Source organism: Poecilia formosa, unplaced genomic scaffold (assembly GCF_000485575.1).
Source record: "Poecilia formosa unplaced genomic scaffold, Poecilia_formosa-5.1.2 Scaffold186, whole genome shotgun sequence".
In the NCBI taxonomy this organism is placed as follows: domain Eukaryota; kingdom Metazoa; phylum Chordata; class Actinopteri; order Cyprinodontiformes; family Poeciliidae; genus Poecilia; species Poecilia formosa.
In genome coordinates this window covers 1,138,597-1,166,042 of record NW_006800125.1, presented here as the reverse complement: position 1 = coordinate 1,166,042, position 27,446 = coordinate 1,138,597, and the positions used below count along the sequence as shown (strand labels likewise).

Below are 27,446 nucleotides of genomic sequence, written 5' to 3'. Positions count from 1 at the left end.
ACATTCTGTGTATTTGTTACACAAGACAGAACACATAGGTGACATATGTCTGATTGAATGTCCCTGCAAATCAATACAGAATCCCCAAGCTCTCATACGTTTGAGGACTTGATTTCTTTTGGTTAAACAACCATCGTCTCCACTTTAAGGTTCTGTCATAATGTCCATTTGTGGCTAATTTAAACCCAACTACAGAGAAATTTCTACGATTTGCATGATTTAAGCCCAATATTTATCAACTTTTTCCATGTAAATTATGTGGTTTGTGTATTTTGACCCTTGCTGTGTTACGCCAGTGAAAATGACTCCTGGTGTTCCCTGCTGCTCTGATAACACAAAGACAATGTGTATAAAAAGGTAACTTTTGCACATTTGTTTAACAAGTCATTGGTGCATATTTTATGTTTTCTGTCAACATCCCAAGTGAGCAACAGACCTACTACGTAGGTTACACTCCTGACACTGTAGTCTGTGAGTTATTCTGTGATCTTTGCTCTATGTACATGTTTACCAATGTAATAAATCTATGAGTTATAAACCCAAAGGTATCATTTTATGTAAATATGTGAACTTGACACTCACAATTGCAGCTAAAGGCATGCAAAGAATTTATGCTGTTGCAGAAATGGAGACAAAGACAAGGGCTAGCCTACCTATGTAAAGAAAACAGACTACGTGTATATGTACACTCTGTAATAGTGTTTTTATGGATTAGAAAGTTTGCTTTCCTTACATAATTTTGAACAAGAAAATCATCTAGTGATATGATGTATGGTTAAATGTATGGTTCTAAAATAATATCCACTATATGCTAATAATTATCAAGGAGCAGAAATGCAACAGATGCACATTTACTTTTCTTTTTCTGTCTAGTACAGATTAAAGATTTTCTTTGGGATGTGATGTGTCTTGGCACTACCGGGAGTAATTAATAATCAGATTTTTTTTTTTATTGAGAACAAAAGTAAGAAATAATTTTTAATTTTTTTAAAAAATCGAAATTATGTTAAATATTTCATTGTTGGTTGATTGTGTTTTAACTTTAACTTTTTATGCACCAATTTCACATAGTAATACCTTACTTTAACGTCATTATAGGGCAAATTACAAGCTATAGTAAATCACATAAAAAGGAACAAGTTGTTTAACATTTCACTTAAAGCTAAGTACGGCTCACAATGCATTTACAACATAAAAGTCACGTATTTACTTTGTGTGCGGTCACATATAAAGCAGCTGAAATGGAAGCAAGGTGGAGCTCAATTAAATGTTCTTAGTTACCGTTGCTTAAATAAATAATCTTGAATGTGATTTCTGGTGCGTCACATGCTCGGGTTTGGTTCCTCGACGTCATTTCTGGGAAGCGATAATGGCAACAACAGCGCCGTAAGTTTCTATTTTGCTGTCTCTTCCCCTCCCTATTGATCGACGTAGAAAATTGACCAATTAAATGCAGTGCCCTCTGAACGATTCGACCAATCAGGTCCTAGCTAGGAGCTGGAACGGAAACTGTGTGACGGGTAACGGCATTTCGGCTCTCGGGTTTCATCCAACGTCTGATACTCAAGAGCCAAAATGGCGCCTGAGGGTCTCTCTCGATAACACATTAGGAGGGGAAAGTGCTGTCCAATTAGAGACAGAACAAGAGGAAAAGAAAGGGGAAATAACATTAACACACCTTCTCCGACTCGGTAGTTGTTTTACTAACATACAGCAGCAGTTGTGGCTCTTTGCGAAGCCTAAAGTGTTTGCTGGCTATGCATTTGTTCTAGCTTAGCTGCTAGTTACTTGGATAATTACGTGGACTGCGACAACTTAAGTAAAGGTGAGTAAACATATTGCTACTGCGGTGCTTAACGCGGTTAAAGGTGTTGACATGTCCTCGAAAATCCTGCAGCTCGGGAAATAAACTCGAATCAGTATTAGTGGTTTTGTAGCATGTAGTTGCAGTCATTATATGTTACTGTAAAAAGAAGTTGCAGTCAAGTATTACGTATTTTGTGTAATATTTGTATCGTTGTGTGAACCTTCATGCCTCGATGCCTAGACACTTTGCTGCTGTCACTCTTGAATTTCCCTACTGTGGGACAAATAAGTGAAGTAAACTCGCCAGATTGTTCAATACTTTGCACTTTGTTCCCTCGCATGTGACCTACAACTTGTCAGATCTATCTGAAAGCCATTACTGAGAGTAATAGATCAGTTGTTTGTTGCTTGTTTTTTCAGCCTGTGTGTTTCTTTGCACGTTGTTGTAACTCCCAGTGAATCTCAGGATGGCCCAGTGGGACAGACTGAGGCAGCTCTCTGCTACTTACTGGCAGCAGCTTCATGAGCTGTATGACAGGGATGGTTTGCCTATGGATGTTCGCCACTACCTCTCGGCTTGGATAGAGAAGCAGGAGTGGTAAGACACTAATACCTGTAATGTTGTTTATTTATTACTACACTGTATCTTGCACATAACTTACTCCCCGTCTGTATGGTGTGTTAATTCTTCTCAGGGAACGAGCAGCTAGGGACTACGGCCTTGCAATGGTGCTGTACCAGGTTCTGCTGGAGAATCTGGATATCCAGCACAGCCGCTTTGTTCAGGAGGAGTCATTCTTACAGCAGCACAACATCAGACGCTATAAACAAAGCTTCCAGGTGTGTAAAAATAAAAACCACCCAGGTATTTGCTTTTCTTTTGAGTTGCTCTGAGTTTTTTTTTATATATATTTGCATTATGTTCAAAGGGAACATTGAGTTCTCATTGACGTCACCTCAAGTGTATTTGGTTGTAAAGATAAGCATTAGCGAAGTAATTAACATTGCAGCTCTAACCACATGCATTATGTTGTTTGCAGTAACGGTTCCTCATTCTTTTTTAAATCCTCACCTGACCTGTGTGTCTTACAGAGGTATCAAGATGAGCCCTGTGCTTTGGCAAGCACAATCCAGTGGTTTCTGGAAAAAGAGAAGGAAATCCTGAACAGTGCCGAGCTGAGTGAACAGGTTTGGGCAACTCACATTTTACTAATGTATGTTAGTAAAACAACTGTACATGCAACTAAAAGGGGACATACCACACCTGCTGCACAACACAATAATAGAAGTGGCATTCACTGTTTATGTTTCTTTTGATGTATGCCTGACTGAGATCTGTCAGCCTGGTGTTGCACAATGCATTAAATTTCAATATCAATATGCACAACATTGCAGTCTGAATTCAAAGACTGTTTTGATTGCTGCTATTTATTTTGTACTTTTTGCTTGTTGATACTTTTACATTAACACTTTATCACATTGTTGTAGGTTTTCCCAGCCTTTAATTCCCCTCCGCTCCTTTGTTTCAGGTGCAGCTTTTGCAAGTTGAGCAGGAAGCCATGGAGACGACTTGTCAGCAGGAGCTTGAACGCAAAATGGCTGGACTGAGGAACGATGTGCAGGTGAAGACAGTGTTATTTTGTGTTGTGACTGATTTGCTCTGTATTGATAAACTATATATCGTGCTCACTGATCTTTTCTAATTTTCTGTCTCGTGCTGAACGTTTTGGCACATAGTGTTTGGAACATGCAATTATATGCCTGGAGGAGCAGCAAGATGAGTTTGATTTTAAATATCAAACCCACAAGATGGAAGGTCAGGACATTAAAGACTCCTAATTCTATTTTCGTTCTCTGACACTGAGTAATACTGTGGTCTGAATCACAGCTTCATGCTCTTTTGTCTTACATGGAAACTTTCAACCCACAATGGAAATTCTCATGCAGCTGTGACAGATGAGGCACAGAAGAATGAACGGATAAAAATGTTTCAGTCTCTAGTCAACAAACTGAATGAGTATAGGAAGGTAGGAAGCTGTTACTATTTACTAATTGTGAACTAGCGATTAAAAGCAGCTTTAATAAAAGAATTCCTAATGTTTTCAGTCTATAAACTTATACTCTGATGCATTCTTCTTGAATTCATTAAAGTCAGATAAAGGTTAGGCACTTATATTTCATCTTATCTTTTTTTATTAAGAGCTATTGCTGATTTTAAGCAATCTACAGCACAAGTTAAGGGTTTTAGTTCTGGTGGAATCAGCAGTTCAGACCTCAAGAAAAACTTCAAATTGATATCAAACATGAAAAGCCAGATCAGTGTATCTCTGTTTTTCCCTGCATATTGTATAAATGTTTTATTTATCTTGTATATTTAATGTTTAGAGCACTCTAGCAGACTTGAACAAGCTTTTGGACCGGGCTGAAGACCTGATCAATCTGTTGGTGCGGAAAGAGCTGGTGGACTGGCAGAGGAGGCAGCAGAAATCCTGCATCGGCGCTCCAGACAATGTTTGCCTGGATCAGCTGGAAAAATGGCACGCTTTCTCCCCTTATAAATTAAGTTTTATGAATGAGCTATTTCCATCTACAGCTTTTAAGTCTTGATTCTCTTTGTCTTCCAGGTTCACCTGCGTGGCAATGTGCCTGTTCCAGGTCCGTGAGTTTCTCAATAAGCTGGACGAGTTAATGGGAAAAATGTCCTATGAAAACGACCCCATAAAGGCCCAAAAACCTGCACTAAATAAGAGAACCGATGCTCTTCTTAAAGACTTACTCAAGAGGTATGCCATTACAAGGCAGTTTGTTTTGTTCTGCTGATATTTGGGGTCGTTTTTTTGTGAAAATCCTCTGATATATATATATATATTTTTTTATGATACTTCCAAGTTCGTTTGTGGTCGAGACTCAGCCGTCCATGCCTCAGGGAAAGGGCCCCCTGGTTTTGCGTACAAATGTCCAGTTCTCCGTTAAGACAAGGTCAGTGTTGCACCATGTGAAGTGTTTTGAATATTTATACATATTAAAAATATATTTGAGAGTTATTGGTTGTTTTTCAGAGTTGTAATTATAAAGTTGTGCAAAATGGTTTTCTTTGTATTCTGGTTTGCTGAAACAATTTTTGATACTTTCAGATTTTTTTCCCTGAAAACCATATAAACTTAAGGAAGTGCTGCAGGTTCTTTGATAGATGTTCTAGTTTTGAATCCAGAGAAAATTGACAAATTACAAGATTATCTTTATTAATACTTTATACCAGATCAAAAGTTGTGATCAACAATCAGAGCAGAAAATCATCCTAATCCGATCTCTGACCATTTGATTCGTGTATCTCTATAGACTTATGAAACATGCAAATTTACAACTATTTTAATTTTATTGTAACTTATCACATAATAATAATATTAATTCTGAGTGATTTTTTTGTTTTCTGTTTTGTTTCTGTAAATATTACTTAGATCTATCACCTCACTGTTCTGCACTATAAGCTTCAATCTAAGCCGTTCTTTGTTTTGACACTTCAAATCTTAGACTTCTGGTTAAGTTTGCTGAACTGAACCACTCCATGAAAGTGAATGTATCCATGTCAAGGTAAGACATTTTTAATTGGCGCTCACAGAAGTAATCCTCTGCCTTTAGTTTTTTTCCTTCATGTGATAACGAATGACTTGTTATTTCCTCTCTCTGGTCGCTGCCCTCGTCTCTGTGTCCTTGAATGTAGGGAGGCTCCTCAGATCAAAGGGTGAGTTTTGTTTCTCTCCAGCCTCAATCTAACAAGAACATCTGGGTAGATTTTTTTTTTTTTTTGTTTCCACTAATGGCGGGTCTGTTTGTAGATATCGGCGCTTCAATGTGCTGGGAACTGCAACCAAAGATTTGAACATGGCTGAGAGTCTCAGTGGAGGCATGGTTGCAGACTTCAGACATCTGGTGGGTATTAATGGTTTGAAAAGACTTTGTGAATGCTAACTAGTTAATATTTCTAAAGCATTTAAGTTTAACACAGTGAGACATTCATGTTTAACAGTAAATGTTGTCAAATTGTCAGAGTAGTCACTGGCAAACTTTCATAGCCAGAACAACTTTAACCTCAAGTGTTTGTTTTTTAGTCTCTGAGGGAGCAGAAGTCTGGAGGGGGTGGAAAAGGAATCAGTGAGGTGAGTTAAATTAAATCAATAAACCCTCAGTTGTTTTTTCGTCATGGGTTTGATCTGATGGTGTGTTCTTGGACAGATTTCTTTGAGTGTTACAGAGGAGCTGCACATCATCTACTTCAACACTGTCTTTGACCTGAAGGGCTTTTCAGTGGAGCTGCAGGTGAGGTTTTTGCTCCTTCTTTTGATTTACATCTCTTAATAACAAACAGCAGAGATGTTAATCATTAGCACAGCCACGACCTGCACTAAACCTGTCCTTTCCTCCCCCCTGCAGGCCTCCTCCCTTCCTGTGGTGATTATATCAAACTCCAGCCAGCAGCAAAGTGCCTGGGCGTCTATCCTCTGGTTCAACATGCTTAGCTTGGATCCAAAGGTGAAAAGTCGCACTCTTTACCTCACACCACTTTGCATATTGCTAACAATGTCAACAATGTTAATATCCACATCTTTGCCCAGGATGTTATGTTCTTCGCCACCGTTCCTGCAGCTCCTTGGCCGCAGTTTGGAGAGATGTTGAGCTGGCAGTTTCTCTCTGCCACAAAACGTGGTCTGGATGATGATCAGCGCAAAATGATTGCACACAAGCTGTTTGGTAAATGCTTGAAAAGTTAATTAAGAAGTTTGTTCTGAGAGAAATGTGTCGTTTGTAATGTATAATTAGGCCTGTCAGGATAATGACTTTTTCTGGAAGATAAATTGTCCCAGAAGTTATTGCAATTCACAATCATTTTGTTTTGAGTTGATTTTCAAGGAATATAAGGGTAATTACATAATAATGCAAGTACTTACATTTCTAACAAACATTTAACACTGGAATCGGAAGACATTTTAAATATCCAAAATAATTAAACAAAACAACAAATAAAATGGACACTGAAATCTCTCTAAACCAAATCGTCCTGCAAAAAAAGGGGCCAGTTGAAATCAGTGCACCAGACTGAAGCCTTTTGTCAGTCCGTCTTTGGTAGAAGGAGAGACATGAGAAAAACAAACATGTAAATGGAAATTATTAGGCTCGTTTTAAATTATCATTAACTTAATTGAAACAAAAATATTTATATACACGATTTAAAAAGACATAGACATGTTTTCCCACAGTCAGACATAATATAACCTAAGATTAATTTAGATTAAATTAAACATTCCCAGTTTTAGATCAGTTACCAAAATTACCTCTGAATGCCAGAAAAAGAAGAGATAATTTTTTTTAGATAGTTTCTTAACTTTCTTGAAATTCAGAGGTTTTATACATTTCCTTGCTATGTGGTGCAATTGCCCTTCAAACTGTATGACCCGGGTGAAATGTTTTAAGTTTCTCTTCCTAAACTTCTCACAATATTTTGTCCAATTCTTATAATCCTCCCTAGTTGGTGTAACTGAGTAACGTTTGTAGGTCTCCAGCTCTCTGTGTTCTCTCTGGGATTAAAAAAGGGCATTTTGATACTAAAAACATTGACTTATCTGTTCTTTGCAGCTGTATCAGTTATTTTCCTAAGGTCTACATGGAAGATCCAGGACAGGAAAACATTTTTATGACCTTAGTTGTGTCAGTAATAGCTACTGTGGATGTTGTACCCGTCTTTAAATACTAGGGAAATAATAAGTTAATATTCTGGTATTTTTTACATCCTTTATTTTCAGCATTATCTTTGTTTTGTTTCAGTCTGAGACTAAACTGCTGGCAAATATAAACTTCTTTGTTGGGGAATAAAGAAGTGAAGTGTAATTCTTAACAGCTTAGATTTGCAGCAACTACATACAGTAAAAATAAAGTACCTTGTGGCTGTCTTAAGGTTTTTTTTTATAGTAGAAAGTAATAAAATACCCAGAGGTATTTAAATATGAGCGATACACGGCGCATGACACGTTTAGCTTACCATTAACATCTAATTGCACTGTTATTTTTGGAAAAAACAAAAACAAGACAAAACACAGCATTGTGTTATTTTGTCACATCAAAGTGTTTTTTTCTCGTCCAAGTGAAATCTGTCTCCCAAACGTTATCCAGCTCCATGACTTCATGAAATAAGCATTTGCCCCTGCAGCCTTTTTGTCCTCTGTTAAATAAGTCAGTTCAATAAGCCATGCATCAGTGCTCATCTGAAGCTGTAATTTTGTCATTTAAAGACATTAAAATGTCTAGTGGGCGGGCTTATGTTTTTCACGTAGCTGTCTGCAGAAGACTGTAAAAACCTGCCTAGACTTCCACAGGAATTCATAATGATAAGGGTTGTGCAGCACAGTTCAGTGTTTTTGGCTTCAGACATGTTTTCTAAGAGCTAGTGGACCTGAATGGACATGAATAATGCAGCTTTCTCTCTGTGCTCTGCCAGGGAAGCAGCAGAACTACGACATCTGCCAAGTGACATGGTCAAAGTTTTCAAAGGTGAGAATGGAAAGTAGATAATTTGTTGCAAAATAATGTTTTACAATGTTCAACGTCACCATTTAATGCAACATTTGCATTTATGCACCTAAACTCTAATTTGTCTTTCATTTTTTCCTGTATAATCATAGTTAGTGTGCACATTTGGAAATGTTAGGAACGTTTTACATTTACACAACTTGTATTATTATTCTGTTATATTGATCATTTTTGTATAATTTTTTTTTTCTGTTAATTTCAGGAAAATGGTCCTGACACTTTCTGGGTGTGGTTTGATGGCATCCTGGCGATGGTGAAATCCTACCTGGAGAACATCTGGAGGGAAGGGTGAGTTGCTCTGGATTTCATACCCCACAGCAACATTGGCCTCACATATGGCCCAACCATTTAACACTGTTATAGTACGGTGATTTCATCATGCATTTATGAATCATTAAAGTGTGTTTATCGTGAAACATTTAGCAATATTTCTACAAACTTAACTGCTAACATTTTAAAGTATCCCACTTACATATATGTGTGGGATTTTACAGGACAAATTAACACAAACTAGCACACTGAGTTACAGTGGAAGCAAAATGATATGTAGTTCGCAAATTATTTTACACAAAAAATCTGAAAAATGTGGCATGCATTGGTATAAAGCCTCAGATTGTATTTTACCACAAGCTTTGAATCGACACTATGTGTGGTGGGGAAAGGCTGAATATTAGCTGAGCTAAGAGTGGAAATTCAAACCTTAAAAATACAGTAGAGATGCAAAGGCATCGTTTAAATTAAAGGTTTAAACGATGCCATTGCCACTTGAAATGATGAAAATGATTTTAAAGATTAGAATCAGAGAAACTTTACTCAGGTAAATGTTTGAGTAAAACAAACGTTGTTCTTTTAATCTACTGACATGTCTCCGAAATTCCAAGCTAAAATTTAGTATTTATTTGCAGACAATGAGAAATGGTCAAAATAAAATGATGCAGTGCTTTCAGACCTCAAATAATGCAAAGAAAACTTCATTTAGGAACAACAAAACTAATGTTTTAACTCAGGAAGAGTTCAGAAATCAGTATTTTGTGGAAAAACCAGGAGGTTTTCAATCGGGTTCAGTCCAGAGGGCTCTTAATTTTTTTCCCAGATTTATATGTATATATATAAAAGATGAGGGGGTGTTGAATATAAATTCATGGTACATTTTTTTCAGATGTTTATTTTCAGAGTTTGATTCCCTTTCACAATTACACAATTTGCATAAATCCTTTCTTATAGAATCCCAATGAAAAACACAACACTTCATGCTGTGTAGATATGTTTAGAAGTTCTGTAAAGTATGTGGCTGTTTGGTATTTATTTTGAAACATACAATACAAAATGTTATACAAAACAACCAGAATTTTGCAGATATGGGATTTTCTTAAAATCAGTTTTCAAACGTTTTAGATCAGGGGTCCCCAAACTACGGCCCACGGGCCGGATCCAGCCCGCCTCCTCATTTGGTCCGGCCCCCTGAACAATACCAGAGAGCATTCAGTGTTTTTCATATATATGTGGATTTTTCTTCAACCACCAGGGGGGCTCTTGAGCAGATATGAAACTTAGTTTCCCTCAATGGAATATATACCAGTCACCGTTTCGCTCACGGTTTTTTTCCATTTGCATTCTGGGTAAAAATCTATCTACAAACGCGAATATGTCGTTGGCAGTAATCCAGCTCCCTGCCCCCCAATAGAAGTTTTCTAACGTTTCTTTCTCGAAAAACTAAGACCGGCCCCCGACCAGAAAAGGGAACTGTTATGTGGCCCTCGCAGGAAAAAGTTTGGGGACCCCTGTTTTAGATAAATGGCCTCTAGGACGAACGTGATCTAGTTTGGTTTTCTGAATTAATAATAATAATAATAATAATAATAATAACAATAATAATACATTTTATTTGTAGGCGCCTTTCTTCACAATCAAGGTCACCTTACATAATTCAACATAAAAACAAACACAAAAGAGTAAGAGTAAAGTGTTTTTTTTCTGTCTTTCTACATGCAGCCTCATTATGGGTTTTGTGAGCAGAGGAAAAGAAAAACTGCTTCTCAAGAAGAAGAAAAGAGGCACTTTCTTGTTGCGCTTCAGTGAAAGTGTGGTGGGAGGAATCACCTTCTCCTGGGTGGAAATGGACTCAACTGGTTCGACATTTTTTTTATTTCACAATACATTCAACACCAATGAAAGCTGTTTTATTACTCTTTCTATTTTATCACTCTTGTATCGTTGTCATTAATTGTAGGTGAGCCTTATATAAAAACGGTCCAGCCCTTCACAAAAACTGACCTTTGCCAGATCCCATTCCACGAAATCATCAGGAATTTCCAGATTTTGGAAGCCGAAAACATCCCGGAAAATCCTCTACTTTTCCTGTATCCCGACACTCCAAAAGATGAAGCTTTTGGAAAGTGGTACACTGACAAGACTGGAGGTATGGGTTTCACATGCCTCTGCAAAGTTTAATTTACACCCAAATGTTCTTTACACTGCAAAAAACACAAAATCCTACCAAGTACTATTGGACTAGTTTCTAGTGCAAATGTCTTAGAACATTTGAAATAAAACAAAACAAACTTTCAAGTAACGTTTCATCAAGAGATCTGAGCTTGTTTTAAGTCACTAATTCCTTAATATTGATGAAAATTCACTTCTTCCATTGACAGACAATTTTGCTTATAACATGGGAAAAATGTCTTGTTTCAAGTAAAGTTATCTGCCAATTCAGCTAGTACTTTTTCGTCAATATTAATGAATTATTGATTTAAAAGAAGCCTCTTTATGTTGCTGAAAGGTTTCTTGCAAGTTAGCTTTGTCTTATTTCAAGTGTGCTAAAATTAGACTAAAATTACTTGGTAAGGTTTTGCAGTGTAGATATTTTTACATGTTATTGTGGCCAAACGCATAAAATTGAATGTTTTCTCTGAATTTTTCAGCTGACAATCCTTACATGAAGTACATCAAAACCAAGCTGATGTTTGTTTCTAAAGAGTAAGTGTTTTTCTTTTCTTGAATGAGGCTGGCTTGCATTGGTTTGTCAAAAAAAAAAAAAAAAAAAAAAAAAAAAACCCTAACCCTATTATTCCCTTTTATAACAGAAAAAAAAACACAAAAGAAATAGTTTACCCACTTAATTTTTTAATAATATGAGCTACTGGTTGTAATGGCTGTTTGTCATTGGTCATGTAGGAACTCACTGGAAGCTAGGTCACCCATGTCCTGTGACATGACACAGGGCGATTGCCTGGAGCCAATGAATGGCCTGTATGGAGAGGCAGCTGGTGAGTCCTGGCTCTCCTTGCTGTCAAATCCAGCTGAAAACCTTCAAACCAATCAACCCCATCATCAGAGAGCTCTGTCACTGCTTTAGTCTGCTTTAGCACTGTCAAACTAAAGCTAAACTGCTTTAGTTTGACTTTGTGGTGTTTGGGAGCGGTGGGGAGCATGCACTAAGTGATGGCTGTGATACCGCTGAGCATGTCTCCCGTTGTGGGACGTTTCTTCTGCATGCTCATGCCTGTTGTCCTCTGCTCTCACAAAACCTCTCGGGTGTCTGGGTTACATGAGATGGTTACTAACATGTTCATTCAGTCTGGCTGCATTTAGGTTTTGCTTTTTGCATTTCACTTCATGAAAGTAAAATCTGCATTTCATCCAAAAGAGTGGGGATTAATTGGGAAAACTAAAGATATTTTAGTCTTTTTTTTTTAGCATAATGAAGCAGTGAACCAGGTATTGAGTTAGAAAAATGATTATGTGATAACTAAAACTAATAGTATACTTCTAATTGTTTTTTTTTTTGTTTTTTTTCAGAATTATGTTAAACACTCATACTTGTTTCCATGTAGTGTTAAGTTGTTTGAAAGGACCAATGTGCGACACCTTCCTAAAATAAAGGCCTATGAAAAAAAAAAAAACTGGTCCAAAGTCCTGCTTTCAGATGACTGCAAGGTTTAAATTTAATTTAGAAATCGATGTGCGAGAGTCTGGAGGAACAGTGGAGAGTGGCACAGAATCCACATTGCTTGATTTTCAGCATTAAGTTTCCAGACAGTGATGGTTTGGGGAGCTGGTGTTGGTCCACTGGGTTTTCTGAAGACCACAGTCAGAGCAACTGTCCAGCAAGACATTTTAGCGAACGTCATGCTTCCTTCTGCTGAGAAGCTTTACGGAGTTTCTGATTTCATTTTCCAGCAGGACTTGGCACCAGCCCGTACCGCCAAATTCCTGCTCTAATTACCAGAATAGTACGATGAATGATAGACTGGTTTGACCTAATCTGCATTCCAAATCTGTGAAGTGTTGCCAAGAAGAAGATATGAGGTGGCAGATCAGACAACACAGGCCAGCCGAAGGCGGTGTCAAACCAGCCAGGGCTTCCTTAACAGACCCAGCAGTGGCAAAGCTCGTCACCTCCATGCCATGCTGCATTAATGCAGTAATTCATGCAAAAGCTATTGAGTCTATACAGTGGAGTAAACAGACAAACTTTTCAGAAAGCTTTTATTTATTTTATATAATCCTTTTTTTAATGCTTTGATTTCAGAGGAACTGAATTTTTGCTTTTCATTAGCTGGAAGTGATAATCATTAAAGTTAACAGTTATTAAACCCCGAGGAAAAATGCCTCGGGGTTTAATAAAATAATGAATGGCTTGGTTTCACCTTTTCAACTGAAGTACTTCTTATTTACTGCGTCTTTACTTCCTCAAATCTTCTGTTTTGAGTTTTATTAACATACTTGTTTATGCCTTGCTGCTGCTGTATTACCTGAACTACAGGTGATAAATTATACTTGGTTCAACTTCTTCTCTCCTGTTCTTTCATGCTGAATCAGTCCTTCTTTTTTTATTTTGTGCACATGACCAAATACCATTTTGTATCACTCTCACTTCCCCTTTAAAATCAGAGTCATAACGACCCAAATGCAGCCACAGCAACCAAAAGCAAAGCAATAACTTTCTCTTTCCTGGCTTTTCTTCCCGCCTAGAACAAGAGGATGAGCCTCGTCTTCTGCAGTCACAGCTGGAAACCTTTCAGGATCCCATGCTGAGCAGCTCCTCTCTTGACCCCTTGGACAACAATTATCTGTTGTACCCGAACCTCACTGATTCTGACTTCATACAGCAGCAGCCCGACCAATTCCTGGCTGATTTCAACAACCTTTTAGCACCCAGCCTCCTGCCTGCACAAATTTGCGGAGGCATTTTCCAGTAGATCTGTGTATGCCGGCCATAACTTTACTAATATGCTGACCCCTATTTGCAAAATCCTTATATAGAACTGTTATGCAGTGAACAAGCTGAATATAAAACACAACAGCTCATTGACTTTCCTATCATGTGGGTAAGTTGTTGTCAATCTTCTCCGCCCGTTAATATTTATGCAAACAAAACGTCAAAGACTGAAGGAGCTGGTTTTAAACCTGGAATTGTATCAACTCATTTTTTAAAGATCAGGAGCAGAAAAAATATTTAATGGTGGGAGGTATTGTATGAAGCACTTTGAAGATCCCTTCATCTTGAAAATGTGGCTCTTAAATTATTTTTGTTGGGTTCAAACTTGTATTTTTTTAATTGTTATGTTTTTAGCTGGAAGTACACAAACCCTGTGAAGAATTGTCCTAGAACAAGGCACTCCTTTGATTATTTTTGGTAAAACTTTATTTGAAGGGGGTTGAATAAGACTGACATGACACCGTCATAAACATGACATAACATCTGTCATGAACTTGAATAAGCCTTCATGAATATTTATGACTGTTGTCATAAAGCGTCATTCGGTAAATTATGACACTTTTAATACAAAGTTGACATTATTCAAAATGTCTTTGTTATGACAACTTGACATTAACCAAGAAATCATTACTGATATAAATTTGTTATAAAAGTATTACTGATTGCACTTTAAAAATTAGGTAACTTTATGTTATTAAAGGTAAAGTTTGAACAGTAATGATTTATTGGTTAATGTCAAGTTGTCATAACAAAGACATTTTGAATAATGTCAACTTTGTATTAAAAGTGTCATAATTTACCGAATGACGCTTTATGACAACAGTCATAAATATTCATGAAGGTTTATTCATGTTCATGACAGGTGTTATGTCAAGTTTATGAAAGTGTCATGTCAGTCTTATTCAAGCCCCTTCAAATAAAGTGTTACCTTATTTTTATATAGTCTATTTGAATTCACTCAATTTAATCAACATAATCTCAGTGAAAGTGTAGTAAAAATTCACCCTTTTTTCTTGTTTTACCTTTAACATGTTGTTTTCCCAAAGCTTGGCTCTTCCTTTCTGCATTTATAACATTTATTTACCTGTATAAACTCTTTTTGCATATATTTTCTACTCTTGCACTTTCAAATAGTTTGTCATTTTTGGTAAAAAGTCTGTTTTACTGTAGTACTCTATTTAATCTCAGTCTTTATATTTCTCGGTGAAATGTGAATTGTTTCTAATCAGCTGTCTTTTTTCAGATTTAAATCCAGTTGTTCTATACACTGTTGTACTTCTTCTGGAGAGTTTAATTCACTTGGTTTATGTAATAAAGCTTGTTGAAAGGAAACAATTTGATTTGTCTCACGTCTTGATTTACAGACTGAACAAGTTATTTATGATCACAGATCATACATATTTACTTAGCATAACATAAAAATAAAAAATATCCATCTGGTTAAAAGAATATTCTGCTTAAATGTTTTGGTATAGATGTGGACAAAGTTGTCGGCGTAACTATTAAAGACGTGCAGATGATCTTAAACTCACCGTTAATTTTTCTAACGTAATCTCACATTGAATAATTTTCAAAAACCTGCATTCAGGATTCAGATGAAGTCCTAATGAGTTTTTCTAGAATTTATAATTTGCATTACATTAAGGTTCTCAATCCGTTTGCACGATAAACAAGACAGAAAGTCATGGATTACTAATTAAAACTTGAACAGACAATACATTTATGAGTGCTTCAGTTACATTATTTTTTTTTCTTGAGATTGATAGGAACATTTGTCTCACAGGGAATTTTGAAAAAACAAAATATTAATGTGACTTTTTTTTTTTTTATCCCCTGCCTAATAAATGTATATTGCCTAGTATAATACTCCTTAATTCTACTTCTGTGTCAGGTTCAAACAGACTTGTAGTGTCACATAATTAGTCTGTAGAAAAATTACATTATTCAAAATTAAAATAAGAAAATGTTAAAAACTCTGAATTTTAAATACAATTAGATTGCTTCCTTACGGATACTAAAAGAAGACTCAAATCTTGTACTTGGTAACACATTTCCATCTAATCGAGCAGTGCTAAGAAACAATAGCCTTTGTTCACCTTTTTGTTATTTGCACATCTTGTTGCTTCAGGCTTAAAGTGGAAGTTCACCAAAACTTTCCTGTTTTGAAATGTGTAGCAGTAATCTAGTTTATTGCACATAAGGAGTCTCGAAAAGACCAAAGTTGAAACTGGGGCTGCATGTGATAGATGTTTTATCATCTCTCAATAATAAATACAAAAAAGGCAAAACCATTTCTAGATAATCCAGGGTCTAAATGTCAAATTCTTGATCTTTTCTTAGTGGATCGCTGTTTGAAGGCTGTTCACGTGTGGATAACATGAAAAAATGCACATTTTTGAAGTAGTTTATGACACCATACTTTTTACTTTCTTAGATATGTCTTTCAGTCTTTTCATTTTAGGTTTTAAAAGTCCCAGAATTGACACATAATTTGTGTCTGTTTGATGAAATCATTTTACAATAGTAAATTTGATGTTCTGATCAAATTACTCAGTACAAATCAGACAATAGAATAATTCATCACACTGTTAAACATATTGGAAATATCACTCAACTAAGGACTGATAATGGTTTAAATTTTAAAAGTATTTTATATTGACAGGAAATTAAAGTTTAAATGCTCTGATCGTTGGGTAGATCTGAAGTGACAACTAATTATTGTACATTTAGTGTTGAAAATACTTAAACAAGTTGATTTTTTTGCTCTAAAAATGTATTTTTGTTAAAAGACTGCAGCTTTGTTTCTTTAGCTTTTTTTTAAAAACCCTGTCATATTTTATGTAAATCAGTTCGGTTGTAAGTTACAGTTCGTAGTTTTTCATTTTGTGAGACCTGGATGCAGTACCTCATGGAGACATGCAGGGAGGGTAGTGGACCCAACATCTGAGTCCAGAGGTTTAGATCAACAGGCTCAATGAATTTCAATAATATTAATATCCTACAGACATAAGTGTGACAATGCTCAGAGAGCTGAGCATGTCGGCCTAAACTCTGTGTTTAAAAGATAAAAAGTCAGCAAAATATCATTAAGCTAGATAATTACATTATTTCAGTGTGGAGTTCTTAACTTGTACCAACAGATGCTTAAGTTTATAAACGTTTTTTTCCTTTTTTTTGTTGCCGTCACAGTCAAAGTTTTTGTTGTTCAAATAGACGGCCGATCAACTAGAATAATCTAGATAATTATTTATTAAAGTGAGAGACGTTACAGGAACATGCAACGCAAAGACTCACTGTCAGCATATTGTCTTTTTGCTACTACCTCAAAAGTTTGAGAAGGATAAAATATTAGGTCACTTTATTTATGTTATTTTTTTGCTTTTACTCAATATTATTGATAATTAGGCAGATATTTCAAAAAACTTGAGATGACGTGTCAAAAACTTGATAAGGATGTTTAAAGTAACCTTGAATATGTTTCAGAGTGGATGTTATCATTTTTGCATGAATGTTTATGTTTTCTTACAGAGGTCATCACTGTGTGCATGAATCACTTAGTCAACAGACAGAAGTAAATTACAGATGAAAGAGTGTCTAAGTATTACCTTTATGAGTCACATAGTGGCTTGCTGCTGTTAAAGTGTTTTAAACAAAACTGGGTCAAGAAAACAGCCATAGACAACGTCGTCTGTGTTCTCAGATGGAGGCTTCAACAGATCGCTAGCATGTCTGCACATGCATATTCTACCCATTTTATATCATCATAAAGGCCAAATCACCTGAGCCCTGAGCTTTAGTCATGCTTTGTCAGCACAAGTGAGACAGTGTTGAGACAGAGCAAGTTCCTGAATTATTGGAGTGTTGTGCCAGCTGGGACTGTCCTGACATATATAGTTAAGCAACGATGGCTCTTTCTGGTGTGATGTAATGGACATTTCCACAAGCCGTAATGACAAAGCACCCTGCTTTTCCTTCTTATCCTGAATGACGTCACGACACAGGCAACCTCTTAAAAAAAATACAATTTATTACACAACAAACAACATATAGTGGTGTACAAAGGTATCTGCACATTGAATTGTAAAGTGTGACCTAAATTTATACTTCAAAATAGATGTAAATATCTATGAGATATAAGAATGTAAGTGAAGGAGCTGTGATTTAAAATCAGCTTTTTTTCTTTTTTTTGTTTTACTTGATCAAACGAACTCCCATCCAGAACCGCAAAGCATTGTGGGAGATGTGGGCAGAGAAAAGACTACCAACCTCTCAAAGTTGGTGGAATCAACTAACTCGTTCATTGGTTACCTAGGAACAACCTGCTGGGCAGCCAGCAGTTTCAAATTCTTTCCAACTTTGGTTCCCTAGCAACAACTTGGCGCAGTAGGAGTTTAAGGTTTCTCATAACTGCTTAATAATAAAAACCAATGGCGTAGAGCAGAAAGTGCGGATAAAACAGGAAAGGTCATGCCACCGCTTTGACAGCATTTCAGATATTTAAAACAAAAAATGTATTAATAATTATCTGCATTGATAATTATCGACTTCATAAGTTTTTTTTCAGTCATGTAAGTCCAGTCCTAATAAACACAATAACAAGTCAACACTGGTAGCTTTCAGAGGATGTTTTCCCTGAGAGAAAGAGCCCTGTTGCATGAACCAGAGAAGACATGAAACCAGGAAGCCTGAAATGGACACTGTGGACCCGTGGATCAGTCAAAGTAGGCTCTATGGTTTGCAGCTGCAGAAGCGGGTGAAAGGAGCAGCAGCTCGGCTGAGCAGCTCGCTGTAGCCCTGCCGAAACTGTCTGTTCATGAGCGCGTACAGAATAGGGTTAATGCAGCTGTTGATCCAGGTGAGGTTGGCACAGAACATGTGCAACATCTGCGGGGCGCGGCTTTCCTTGTCCGCTATGTTTAGTAGCATAAATGGGACAAAGCAGCACACAAAGCAGAGAAAAACGGCAAAACACATGCGGGTCACACGTTTGAATTCATTATCATCTGGAGTCGCAGACTGTGAAACAGGAGCAGCGCTGTGGGTCTCTAGCTTGTCGTCTGATGACTTTAAGGGTAGAGCTGAGCTCTGAGGTGGGAGGATAGCCTTTTCGATATCATGTGTGCTTTGGTCTGGTTCTGCTTGGCTGCTAATCTCTGAGCTACATGTCTTCCCCACACCACTTTCCACTCCGCTATCGTCCGTCCCCTGAGCTGAAGGAGCAGATTTCTTCCTAGAAGAGCGTTTACTCAGCCTGTAGCGGAGCAGGGCTTTTGATGCAACCCTGACTTTTCTGTAGATGAGCATGTAGAAGACTCCAACACATCCTAGACCGATGAAGAAATAGAGGAAAAGCAGGATGGTGGAGTAGGGGCGGCCTTTGGTACGATGGAAGCTGCATGTGCAGACCTGAGGCACAAACACGTAAACAGACCAGAGCGGGGCGAAGCTGGCCAGACCCAGACCCCAAGCTGAGACCACGAGTAAAGTAAGTCCAAGGTTGGAAAACACGCGGTTGAAAACGGCTCTTTTAGCAACCAGGAGGTATCGGCTCACCGCCACCAGGCAGAGGGTGATGATGGAGACGGAGTTGGAGAGGAAGAGGAGCAGTCCGAAGATCTGGCACCAGACCTGACCGGTACGCCATCTGAGGTACAGGTAGGAGTCTACAGAGATGGGCTGCAGGATGGTGCAGTAAAGAAGGTCAGCCACCGCCAGGTTAACGATGAGCACGTTGAAGCGAGTCTGGAGACGGGAGTCCAGGGCGAAGGCCAGGACGGTCATCAGGTTCCCCACAGTTCCAGCGATGGTCACAAAACATCCCCACACCACGGCAAAGTACCGGTACTCCACCACCGAGGAGCTGTAGCAGGAGAAGTTACTGTCCTCCATTTGGTTTGTGTAGTTCATCTTTATGCTGTGGAAATAATAGAGAAGTTGGTTTCCTTTGACTGACCTCACAGCAGGTTACTGGTTTGTCTGAGAAGGAAGTTATATAGCAGGTAGACAAAATAAGTTCGCCACTTCCCTCTGCTGCTCTGCCTGAAACCACTGGTGCAGGTTTTAGCTTTGACAAAACTTTGGTTTCTTTTTAGCTGAGTGGAGGAACATAGACTTGTGATTTTGTTGCATAATGTAAAATATTTACATAAATGTGGTTCATAATTTACAGCAGAAGAGACTATTGGCTTTTTCTACACTTTTATAATACGACCAAGAACTATATATATGTCATGAACAGACAGTTATAGACCAATCCTGGAATAAAACTACTTACTAATAGAGGAGTTTAGATCAGTGTGTGAAAATATATCTGAATATATTTAAGATTTGAAAGTCGATGTCTCCCTCTAATCTGATTGAGTGAACTAATTTTCAAAAATCTCACTCTCTAAAATTGCTTATTTGGTGGAACCAAACCCCAAAAGATCTACAGCTATCATCACAACAACAGCTGGCTCTACAAAGGATTCACTCAGGGAAGCTGAATACTAAATAATGCAACATTTTGTTTAGATTTATATCTGTAAAATCGTTGAAAACCATGCAGCATTTGCCTTCCCCTTTAAAACTATTCACTGTTTTCACTTAGGACCTGAATAAAACTCAACATTTGAGGTTATTACTCAGCAAAATGTGGAAAAGAATACTTTGTAAGCACTGTATATTTGCAGTAAAATACATACTAAAACACACAGGATGCAATGCATGTTACACTGAACGGTCTCCAATATAATTTGAAAAGTTTAAATGACATCTGTGGTTAATAAAACCAACAATATCATCATTTGCACCGAATGATGATGAATAGATCGCATAGACACCCTGAAGGAAAGGAGTGGAGATGATCACAACACAAACGTCTCTACATAAATAAAAGTACTTTATCTTATTAAAATTCCCTCCAACTAGTGAACAAATAAACCTTGAACTCAACCACAAAGTCAATGAAAGCGTAATGGTTTTACAATTACAACTTCAGCGTTCTTGAAAAAGAGCATTGAAATAAAACATTCTGTAAACATCACACCTATGTTTTCCTTCTCAATCAGTGAAATGCATTTAATAATAAACACAGAAAACCGCCTGATTTGTTGATAATGAGGCACCTGACCTAAATATGATGGAAAATTAAGCATATTGAAAGGAAATGAGACGCAGCTCTTACCTGCTCTGTCTGTCTTGTAGTTGCTGTGTCTGTTAGTGATTCTTCAGCTCTTCTGACTGGCTGCGTGTTTCTCTTCCTGCTGAAATCACCGCTCTTGTGGATCCTCTTTATTAGGCTGCGATGCTGCAATACGCTTGGTTTTTTTTTGCTGCAGGCGGAAATTCTTGTCTTCTCAAGCAGAACCTTGAAATAACTTAACGTAGACCTGAATACCTTAATGAAAAAACAGAAGATTAGTAAGAGGGATCCTATCTGAGAAAAGAAATCCTCAGATGGTTAATGTTTCAAAGCCTTTATAACCCCTGAAACTCACACCCTAAACTACAGTCCAAAGTAAAACACAAATCATGTTATGGTGGCACTTCACAGACAAGATGAGGAGCAAAACTGTAAATCCAGAAAACATGTAATCATTGAGCATTAAAACATGTTTCTGATCATGAGTTTTAAGTAGTTATGACACTCAGTCCAGCCCATTTTAACTTTAACTAGGACTTTTTACAGGAAGCCACTGGGAACTTCTGCCAATAACTTTAGATTCACATTTTTTATTCTTTCCACTTAAGCTACAAAATTACTTTTGCAATGAAAAATAAATAAAAGTAAAAAGGAAGCATTTATATAAAAGAGAAACTGTATGTTTAGATTTTAAGTTTCATGCAGAAAAATAGTATAATTCTGCTTTCTTTGAATTTCTGGTTGACCATGTAAGGACAAAGTTTACAGAAAGAGCTGTTCTGCTTCACTAAGCAAGAAGTTTATCATTTTAATGACTAGTGTTACAGGTTCTTGGTACACTATGGACAGGTCTCCCTTACAAAACTATCTGTTGAGCCTCAGCTTAGCTAAAGTAGGACTTGGATTAGCTCTTCTAACTCTGGCTTTGCTGACAGCCGTTCCTTCCTGTTAACCCTTTGTGTCCTAAGTTTCAAATGTCCGTCTGCTTATTTTTTGCTTATTTTAATTGTATGCAGTTCTTTAAATGCCCTGTGAGTAAATATATATTTGCTCATTTATCCATAACAGCAGGAATTTTCAATATCTAGCAAGTTGTTTCCAGAAACTGTTGGAATTTTTCAGATAGCGCAACGTGTGGCAGAATAACGGTACTGCAGCTTTGGCTGGACCGTTGCCGCTATGTTTAGGACTTAAAAGGCAGTCAGTCATTCCTTTCTGTTGAAACCACACATGCTTCCTGAGTAGAAGTGTTTGTTTAAAGGTCAATGACTCAGTTCAATCAGCTGGACGTCTATTGATAGATCAATTCTTCTAGTGACATAATCGTGTTATTAAATAGTTACGTTTCCTATGTGCCTTGAGATAATCGTTGTGAATTGGCATCATGTAAACGAAATGAACTGAAGGGAGCTAAAAGGTGACGTGATTCACTGACCCACCCGTTTGTTCTGTGAGTCACTGTCAGTCATTCCCTCCTGAAGGTGCGTCTTTAGGAGAGCAATGCATGAAGAGTTTTCACACCTTGGTTCAAGGTGTTTCCCCCGTCTTTGAGACGTAGACAAACTGCAGAGTCCTGATATGTATGTAGCTGCTGTGCAGTTTAAAAATGTGGAGGTCAGAAAATTCCCAAGATGCATCTACACCACCAAGCTTCAGATTCCCAAAAACTCCAACGTAAGAAGACCAGGAGTCTTCCACAAAATCACTTGCTGTTCATGTTGTGGATGAATCAAAGTCTAGACACCATAATTTAACTCTGACAGCTTGTTTTTTTTGTTTTCAATAATTGTTATAATTAAACTCTGACCTCAAAAAGGCTTTTGAACTCTTGGCATGGAATAACTTAGCAAAGACCCAACATTTGTAAATGTTTTTCCATTTTGTCTGAAGTAGACCATCACACATAAACTTGGTAAGTCCAACTCAGCTACTTCACAATACAGAAGTGACCCAACAAGAGGAAATGATTAAAGGCTTTTTTTTCAACTTTAGCTCTAAATTTAGGATGAGAGAAATTAAAACATGTCATTAAAATATAAAATATAAGTTATTTGTGTGTTCCCCTTTAGCCTTTAATACTAGAAAATAATAATATTAGATAGTTGATCAAACCTTACTGATTTACAGTCTCAAAAAAAAAATAGATGTACACAGAAACTAGGATCGTTAAACTGGAAATTAAATTAATAAAACACTTAAAATCCATACAAGTCAACGTACCAAGCCTGTTTTATTTAGCAAAGAGAGGTGAGGAGTGATGAGGGAAAAAGAGACAGAATCAGAGATTAGGAGTAAACATTCAGGACAAGATCTCAAAACTACGGTAAAATAAAATCTGAAGTACATGTTGATTTTTGTTTTCAATGATGGAGTTCCAAATAACTGTTATAATTATACCCAAAATACTTTACACGTCAAAGAGCACAAATTTATATCAAATGGAGACCAAACAGATGAAATCTGACTGCACACATTTCAGGTTTAGACTGGTTATTATAAACTACAAGACCTTCCTGTTTCTGTCACTGTGTGGTTAANCTTTAGACCAGTCTAGTTTTCTATCATTCATGCTCCTGTGAACAGACTGAACAGCTGGCAGGTTACCAAAAGTTACAGAAATTGAGAGTGGCATGTGATCACAGGTCGAGAGCCCGTAATTTATACTCATAGATTTGATAGATTGGTGAGAATCAGGTGTACAAATACAGTGATCTAACCACGAGGTTGTGCCCCATGCTTCACTGACATACATGAAGCTGTTCTCAGGTAGAAACACCTTACTAGATAACACCAAACCATTATCAAGGCAGAATTGCATCAGATGATTTGCAAATATTGAACCTTCATCAGAAATATCTGCATTCATGTCCCCCACAATTAAGAAACAGGATGAGTCATTGTCCTGAATAACAGACGTAATATAAGATAACCTAAGAAGATATTCCTCCTCATTCCTGTGGCATTCGTACGGTGTGTAAATATTAAGAATTATCACCCTCCGGTCATTTTCATTAAACTCAATTCCAATGGCCCAATCGACGTTTAATCTGAGCACTTTAATCAACGGATTTTTATTCCATAAAATAGCAACCCCACCAGGTATTCTACCATGAACTATTCCATCTGTCAGATCAGTAGTAGATTCACCCACACCATAAAAGTCTTCATGTAGAAAGTTGAGTCCTTCCAAATCCTGTTTTGGTAAGAAAGTCTCTTGAACACACAAGACGTCACAGTTCGCCAATAAAGTATTTACAGTTAGACGGTGTAACTTATCCGACTCCTTAGTTCCAACAGGCAATCCTCTTGCATTGTAAGAGACAATATTAATGTCCATCTGCCAATATGGACTCGATAGCTCACGGACTCTCTAACCGCGCATCGGACACAGTGGGCACCACACGCTTCAGAGACTCACCAGAAGACCTTTCCTCTGGTTCTCTGGACCTACGGGCCTCGAAGACGCGACGAACAAAGACACCAGCTGGCCATAGTTGTGGGTCAAACAAATCCATCATATCTTCGCATTCAACAGTAACATGAAACAAGCTGAATCTTTTCTGAGTGGATTCAATTTTACGGCATGTCACGGACTTCCTCAGTTTATCAGCCAGATACGAGCGTAAGGTATCCGTTTCAAGATCGGGTGCAAATCGAGTTGCAAAAACACTCACCACCCTAGTTTTGACCACTGGGATGTTATTATCCACACTGGTTCCGGTTATTGCCAGCTTCTGGCGCTGTTTTCGTGACGGGACTTCTTTAAAATCCCCAATCCTGGGCTTAACCTCTGTATTCCGATCTTGANAGACCAAACAGATGAAATCTGACTGCACACATTTCAGGTTTAGACTGGTTATTATAAACTACAAGACCTTCCTGTTTCTGTCACTGTGTGGTTAACACAGACCTTCCTGTAAAGACACGGGTCAAAAATAAAAATAGACAACAAAGCAAATGTAGAGCCAAGCTGAAGTTCATAGTTACACAATGGCTGCAAACTAGACAACTTTTTATAAAGTTCAACGCTAAACACAGTTAAAACGTAAACACCTTGTGTAACTGGAGCTGCTGGACATAAAATAAAATGAAACCAGTTTCATCCAGTCTTACAGGAAACCTGTGTGCCTTGTTCACATCAGTGGTTTTATAAAGTCATAGTTATGATTCACGACGACAATCAAATCAAACTTTATACCAAAGGTTCCCAAACTGTGGGGCACATCCCTAGGTCTGGAGGGAAGGGTGAGTGCTCTGGATTTCATACCCCACAGCAACATGGGCCTCACATACGGCCCAACCATTTAACGCTGTTACAGTACGGTGATTTCATCATGCATTTATGAATCATTAAGGTGTGTTTATCGTGAAGCATTTAGCAATATTTCTACACACTTAAATGCTAACATTTAAAGTATTCCACTTACATATATGTGTGGGATTTTACAGGACAAGTTAACACAAACTAGCACACTGAGTTACAGTGGAAGCAAAATGATATGTAGTTTGCAAATTATTTTGCACAAAAAATCTGAAAAATGTGGCATGCATTGGTATAAAGCCTCAGATTGTATTTTATCACAAGCTTTGAATCGACACTATGTGTGGTGGGGAAAGAGAGCCTGTTAGAGGCTGCATATTAGCTGAGCTAAGAGTGGAAATTCAAACCTTAAAAATACAGTAGAGATACAATGGCATCGTTTAAATTAAAGATTTTATGTACTGGAATTGCCGGTCAAAATTAAGAAAACACTTAAAATGTTCTGTTTTTCAGATTTTACTTTTTGTAGGTATACATTTGAATAAAGTGAATATTGTTATTTTATTTTATGATCTACTGACATGTCTCTGAAATTCCAAGCTAAAATTTAGTATATATTTGCAGAAAATGAGAAGTGGTTTAAAATAAAACGATGCATTGCTTTCAGACCTCAAACAATGCAGAGAAAACAAATTCATATTCATTTAGAAACAACAATACTAATGATTTAACTCAGGAAGAGTTCAGAAATCAATATTTGGTGGAAGAACCAGGAGGTTTGTAATTAGTTTAAGTGCAGTGGGCTCTTATTTTTTCCAGATGTACATATAAAAGATCAGGGGGCATTGAATATAAATTCACGGTACATTTTTTTTCAGATGTTTATTCGTATATAAAAATTAACATACCTGTGTCAATTTGGTTCGATTTCACAATTATACAATTTATATCAATCATATCTCATAGAATCCCAATGAAAAACCCCCGGCTCCAGACGAGGGGGGGCATGAGTTTATTTTGGGGGGCAAAATGAATACATAGCAATAATATTACTCAAGTAAAAGAAAACGGTACAGTGCAGTAAAACTACTGATATAAGCACTTTTTTCCCTCAAATAAATTACTCAATGTAACATGTACTACCCACTTTTGAACATAAACAACATCAGTAGGCTACTCTAGCGTATGGTTCTGTACTGGTATTAGCTAGTCAGCTAACATTATCTGCAGCTTCACTCAACTCAGTCAATTAGTTTGGGGAAAAAACTGTGCTAAGTTTTTTGCGTTTTGCTGCCATGATTCTAACACACACCTGAGGAGCTCTGACAGCAGCAGCAGGTCTCCTTCGCTGCCGCACAGGTGTAAACCCAGCGAGCGTCTTAGCACTCATGTTGTGTTTAAAGGCGGCTCGGAAAAACTGGTTACGACGTGTTAACAACATATTAAACGGTTTAACTGCTGAAAAAAGTGACAGATGACACAGATATGGAAACTGTGGAAGCCCCTACTGTATCAACAATATAGGAATAACAGAGAGTTGGCCATTCTGAGGTAAAAACAACAAACAGTCCAGGGTGGCGGGGGGTGGGGTGGGCACAGCTGACTCCGTGGGCGGGCAATGCCCCCTAATGCCCGGGCCTGAACCCTCCCATCCCCCAGCCTCCAGGTTCTGCGTAAGGGACCTTTGGTGTCAGAGCGCAGCGCACATGTAAGAGAGGCCCCGGCTGTTTTCACGTTTATTGCGCTGTTCATATTCATGTTAATCAATCAATCAATCAACTTTATTTAAAGACGCAAAATAGGTCCATAGAGTAAAAGAAAAAAAAAGAAAATGTACAGTAATAAAAAAGAAAATTATAAATACAGTAATCACATAACCAAGTCATTGAATTGCCATAAGGCTACATCGCCAGTGAGTCCACATTTTGGACTTACACCTGACTGAACTTCGTGAGATGTCTATCAGTAACAAGATAATGTTGTTTGTAGAGACACATAGCCTCCCCATGAACCTGTACATAAGAGATCGCAACACAGCATGAAAAGTGGAGACCCCAACACCGATAAATAACTGACTAGCACTGGTCCATCTCGGCATCCTTAGCAGCAACCTCATTCCGTCATTGTAGGCTACCTTAAGCTTCTGTAGAGTACTTCGTTTATACTGCCTCCAGAGGTGAGCAGTATACAGTGGGGTACAGAATGCATTAAAGAGAGCCACTTTGACTGGGACAGAACACATCCGAAACTTACGTAACAGCATGTTAGCTTGTGCATACACTAAACGCCGTTGTCTATTGATGTCCATGTCATCGGTTAAATCATCAGTTATATAGTGACCCAGATATTTCACAGCAGTACAAATTCTAAGAACAACACCCGATAAGAAGAAATCTGGAAGTACCAACTTCTGATTCTCCTTGGTCCTTACAATCATAATATTACTCTTCAGT

The 27,446-nt window shown here is 37.6% G+C and overlaps 3 protein-coding genes across 5 annotated transcripts in view; 1 reads left to right on the top strand and 2 right to left on the bottom strand.

The window, feature by feature from the left end:
* Positions 1-1,583: 1,583 nt before the first annotated feature.
* stat2 (signal transducer and activator of transcription 2) lies at positions 1,584-14,020 on the top strand. Of its 2 annotated transcripts, none has more exons than XM_016678670.1 (25): positions 1,584-1,825; positions 2,263-2,404; positions 2,502-2,646; positions 2,899-2,994; positions 3,336-3,428; positions 3,544-3,622; positions 3,754-3,833; positions 4,192-4,343; positions 4,431-4,589; positions 4,696-4,785; positions 5,338-5,397; positions 5,528-5,548; positions 5,643-5,736; positions 5,916-5,963; positions 6,040-6,123; positions 6,238-6,336; positions 6,420-6,555; positions 8,297-8,349; positions 8,591-8,676; positions 10,381-10,517; positions 10,619-10,807; positions 11,310-11,364; positions 11,563-11,654; positions 13,363-13,603; positions 13,675-14,020. In XM_016678670.1, exons 2-24 carry the CDS (start codon positions 2,274-2,276, stop codon positions 13,587-13,589), a joined length of 2,406 nt encoding a protein of 801 aa, XP_016534156.1. In that variant the 5' UTR covers positions 1,584-1,825; positions 2,263-2,273; the 3' UTR covers positions 13,590-13,603; positions 13,675-14,020. The 2 variants fall into 2 exon arrangements, with proteins under 2 accessions (XP_016534156.1, XP_016534157.1); XM_016678671.1 differs by having other exon boundaries at positions 2,227-2,404.
* Positions 14,021-17,626: 3,606 nt separating this feature from the next.
* The window catches only part of gpr84 (G protein-coupled receptor 84), a 20,626-nt gene continuing 10,806 nt past the window's right edge, over positions 17,627-27,446 (bottom strand). Inside the window, exons 1-3 of one of the 2 annotated variants that reach the window (XM_016678574.1) lie at positions 26,502-26,537; positions 20,775-20,979; positions 17,627-19,523 (exon numbers count right to left, since the gene is read on the bottom strand). In XM_016678574.1, coding sequence (XP_016534060.1) covers positions 18,338-19,516 — 1,179 coding nt within the window. In that variant the 5' untranslated portion in view covers positions 19,517-19,523; positions 20,775-20,979; positions 26,502-26,537 and the 3' untranslated portion in view covers positions 17,627-18,337. Of the gene's footprint in view, positions 19,524-20,774; positions 20,980-26,501; positions 26,538-27,446 lie in introns of those variants that run through there. The other variant, XM_016678575.1, reaches the window with a different exon arrangement.
* The window catches only part of LOC107837889 (RNA-directed DNA polymerase from mobile element jockey-like), a 2,150-nt gene continuing 1,579 nt past the window's right edge, over positions 26,876-27,446 (bottom strand). The window contains exon 2 of the mRNA XM_016678573.1: positions 26,876-27,127. Within this exon, the coding sequence (XP_016534059.1) occupies positions 26,876-27,127 (252 nt within the window). The remainder of the gene's footprint in view (positions 27,128-27,446) is intronic.

Bases quoted from the DNA above. Each gene is read 5' to 3' on its own strand.
- stat2 (XM_016678670.1), top strand. From the start codon at position 2,274: ATGGCCCAGTGGGACAGACTGAGGCAGCTCTCTGCTACTTACTGGCAG. The intron at 2,647-2,898 runs GTGTGTAAAAAT...TGTGTCTTACAG, and splicing joins GCTATAAACAAAGCTTCCAG to AGGTATCAAGATGAGCCCTG. The intron at 5,549-5,642 runs GTGAGTTTTGTT...GTCTGTTTGTAG, and splicing joins GAGGCTCCTCAGATCAAAGG to ATATCGGCGCTTCAATGTGC.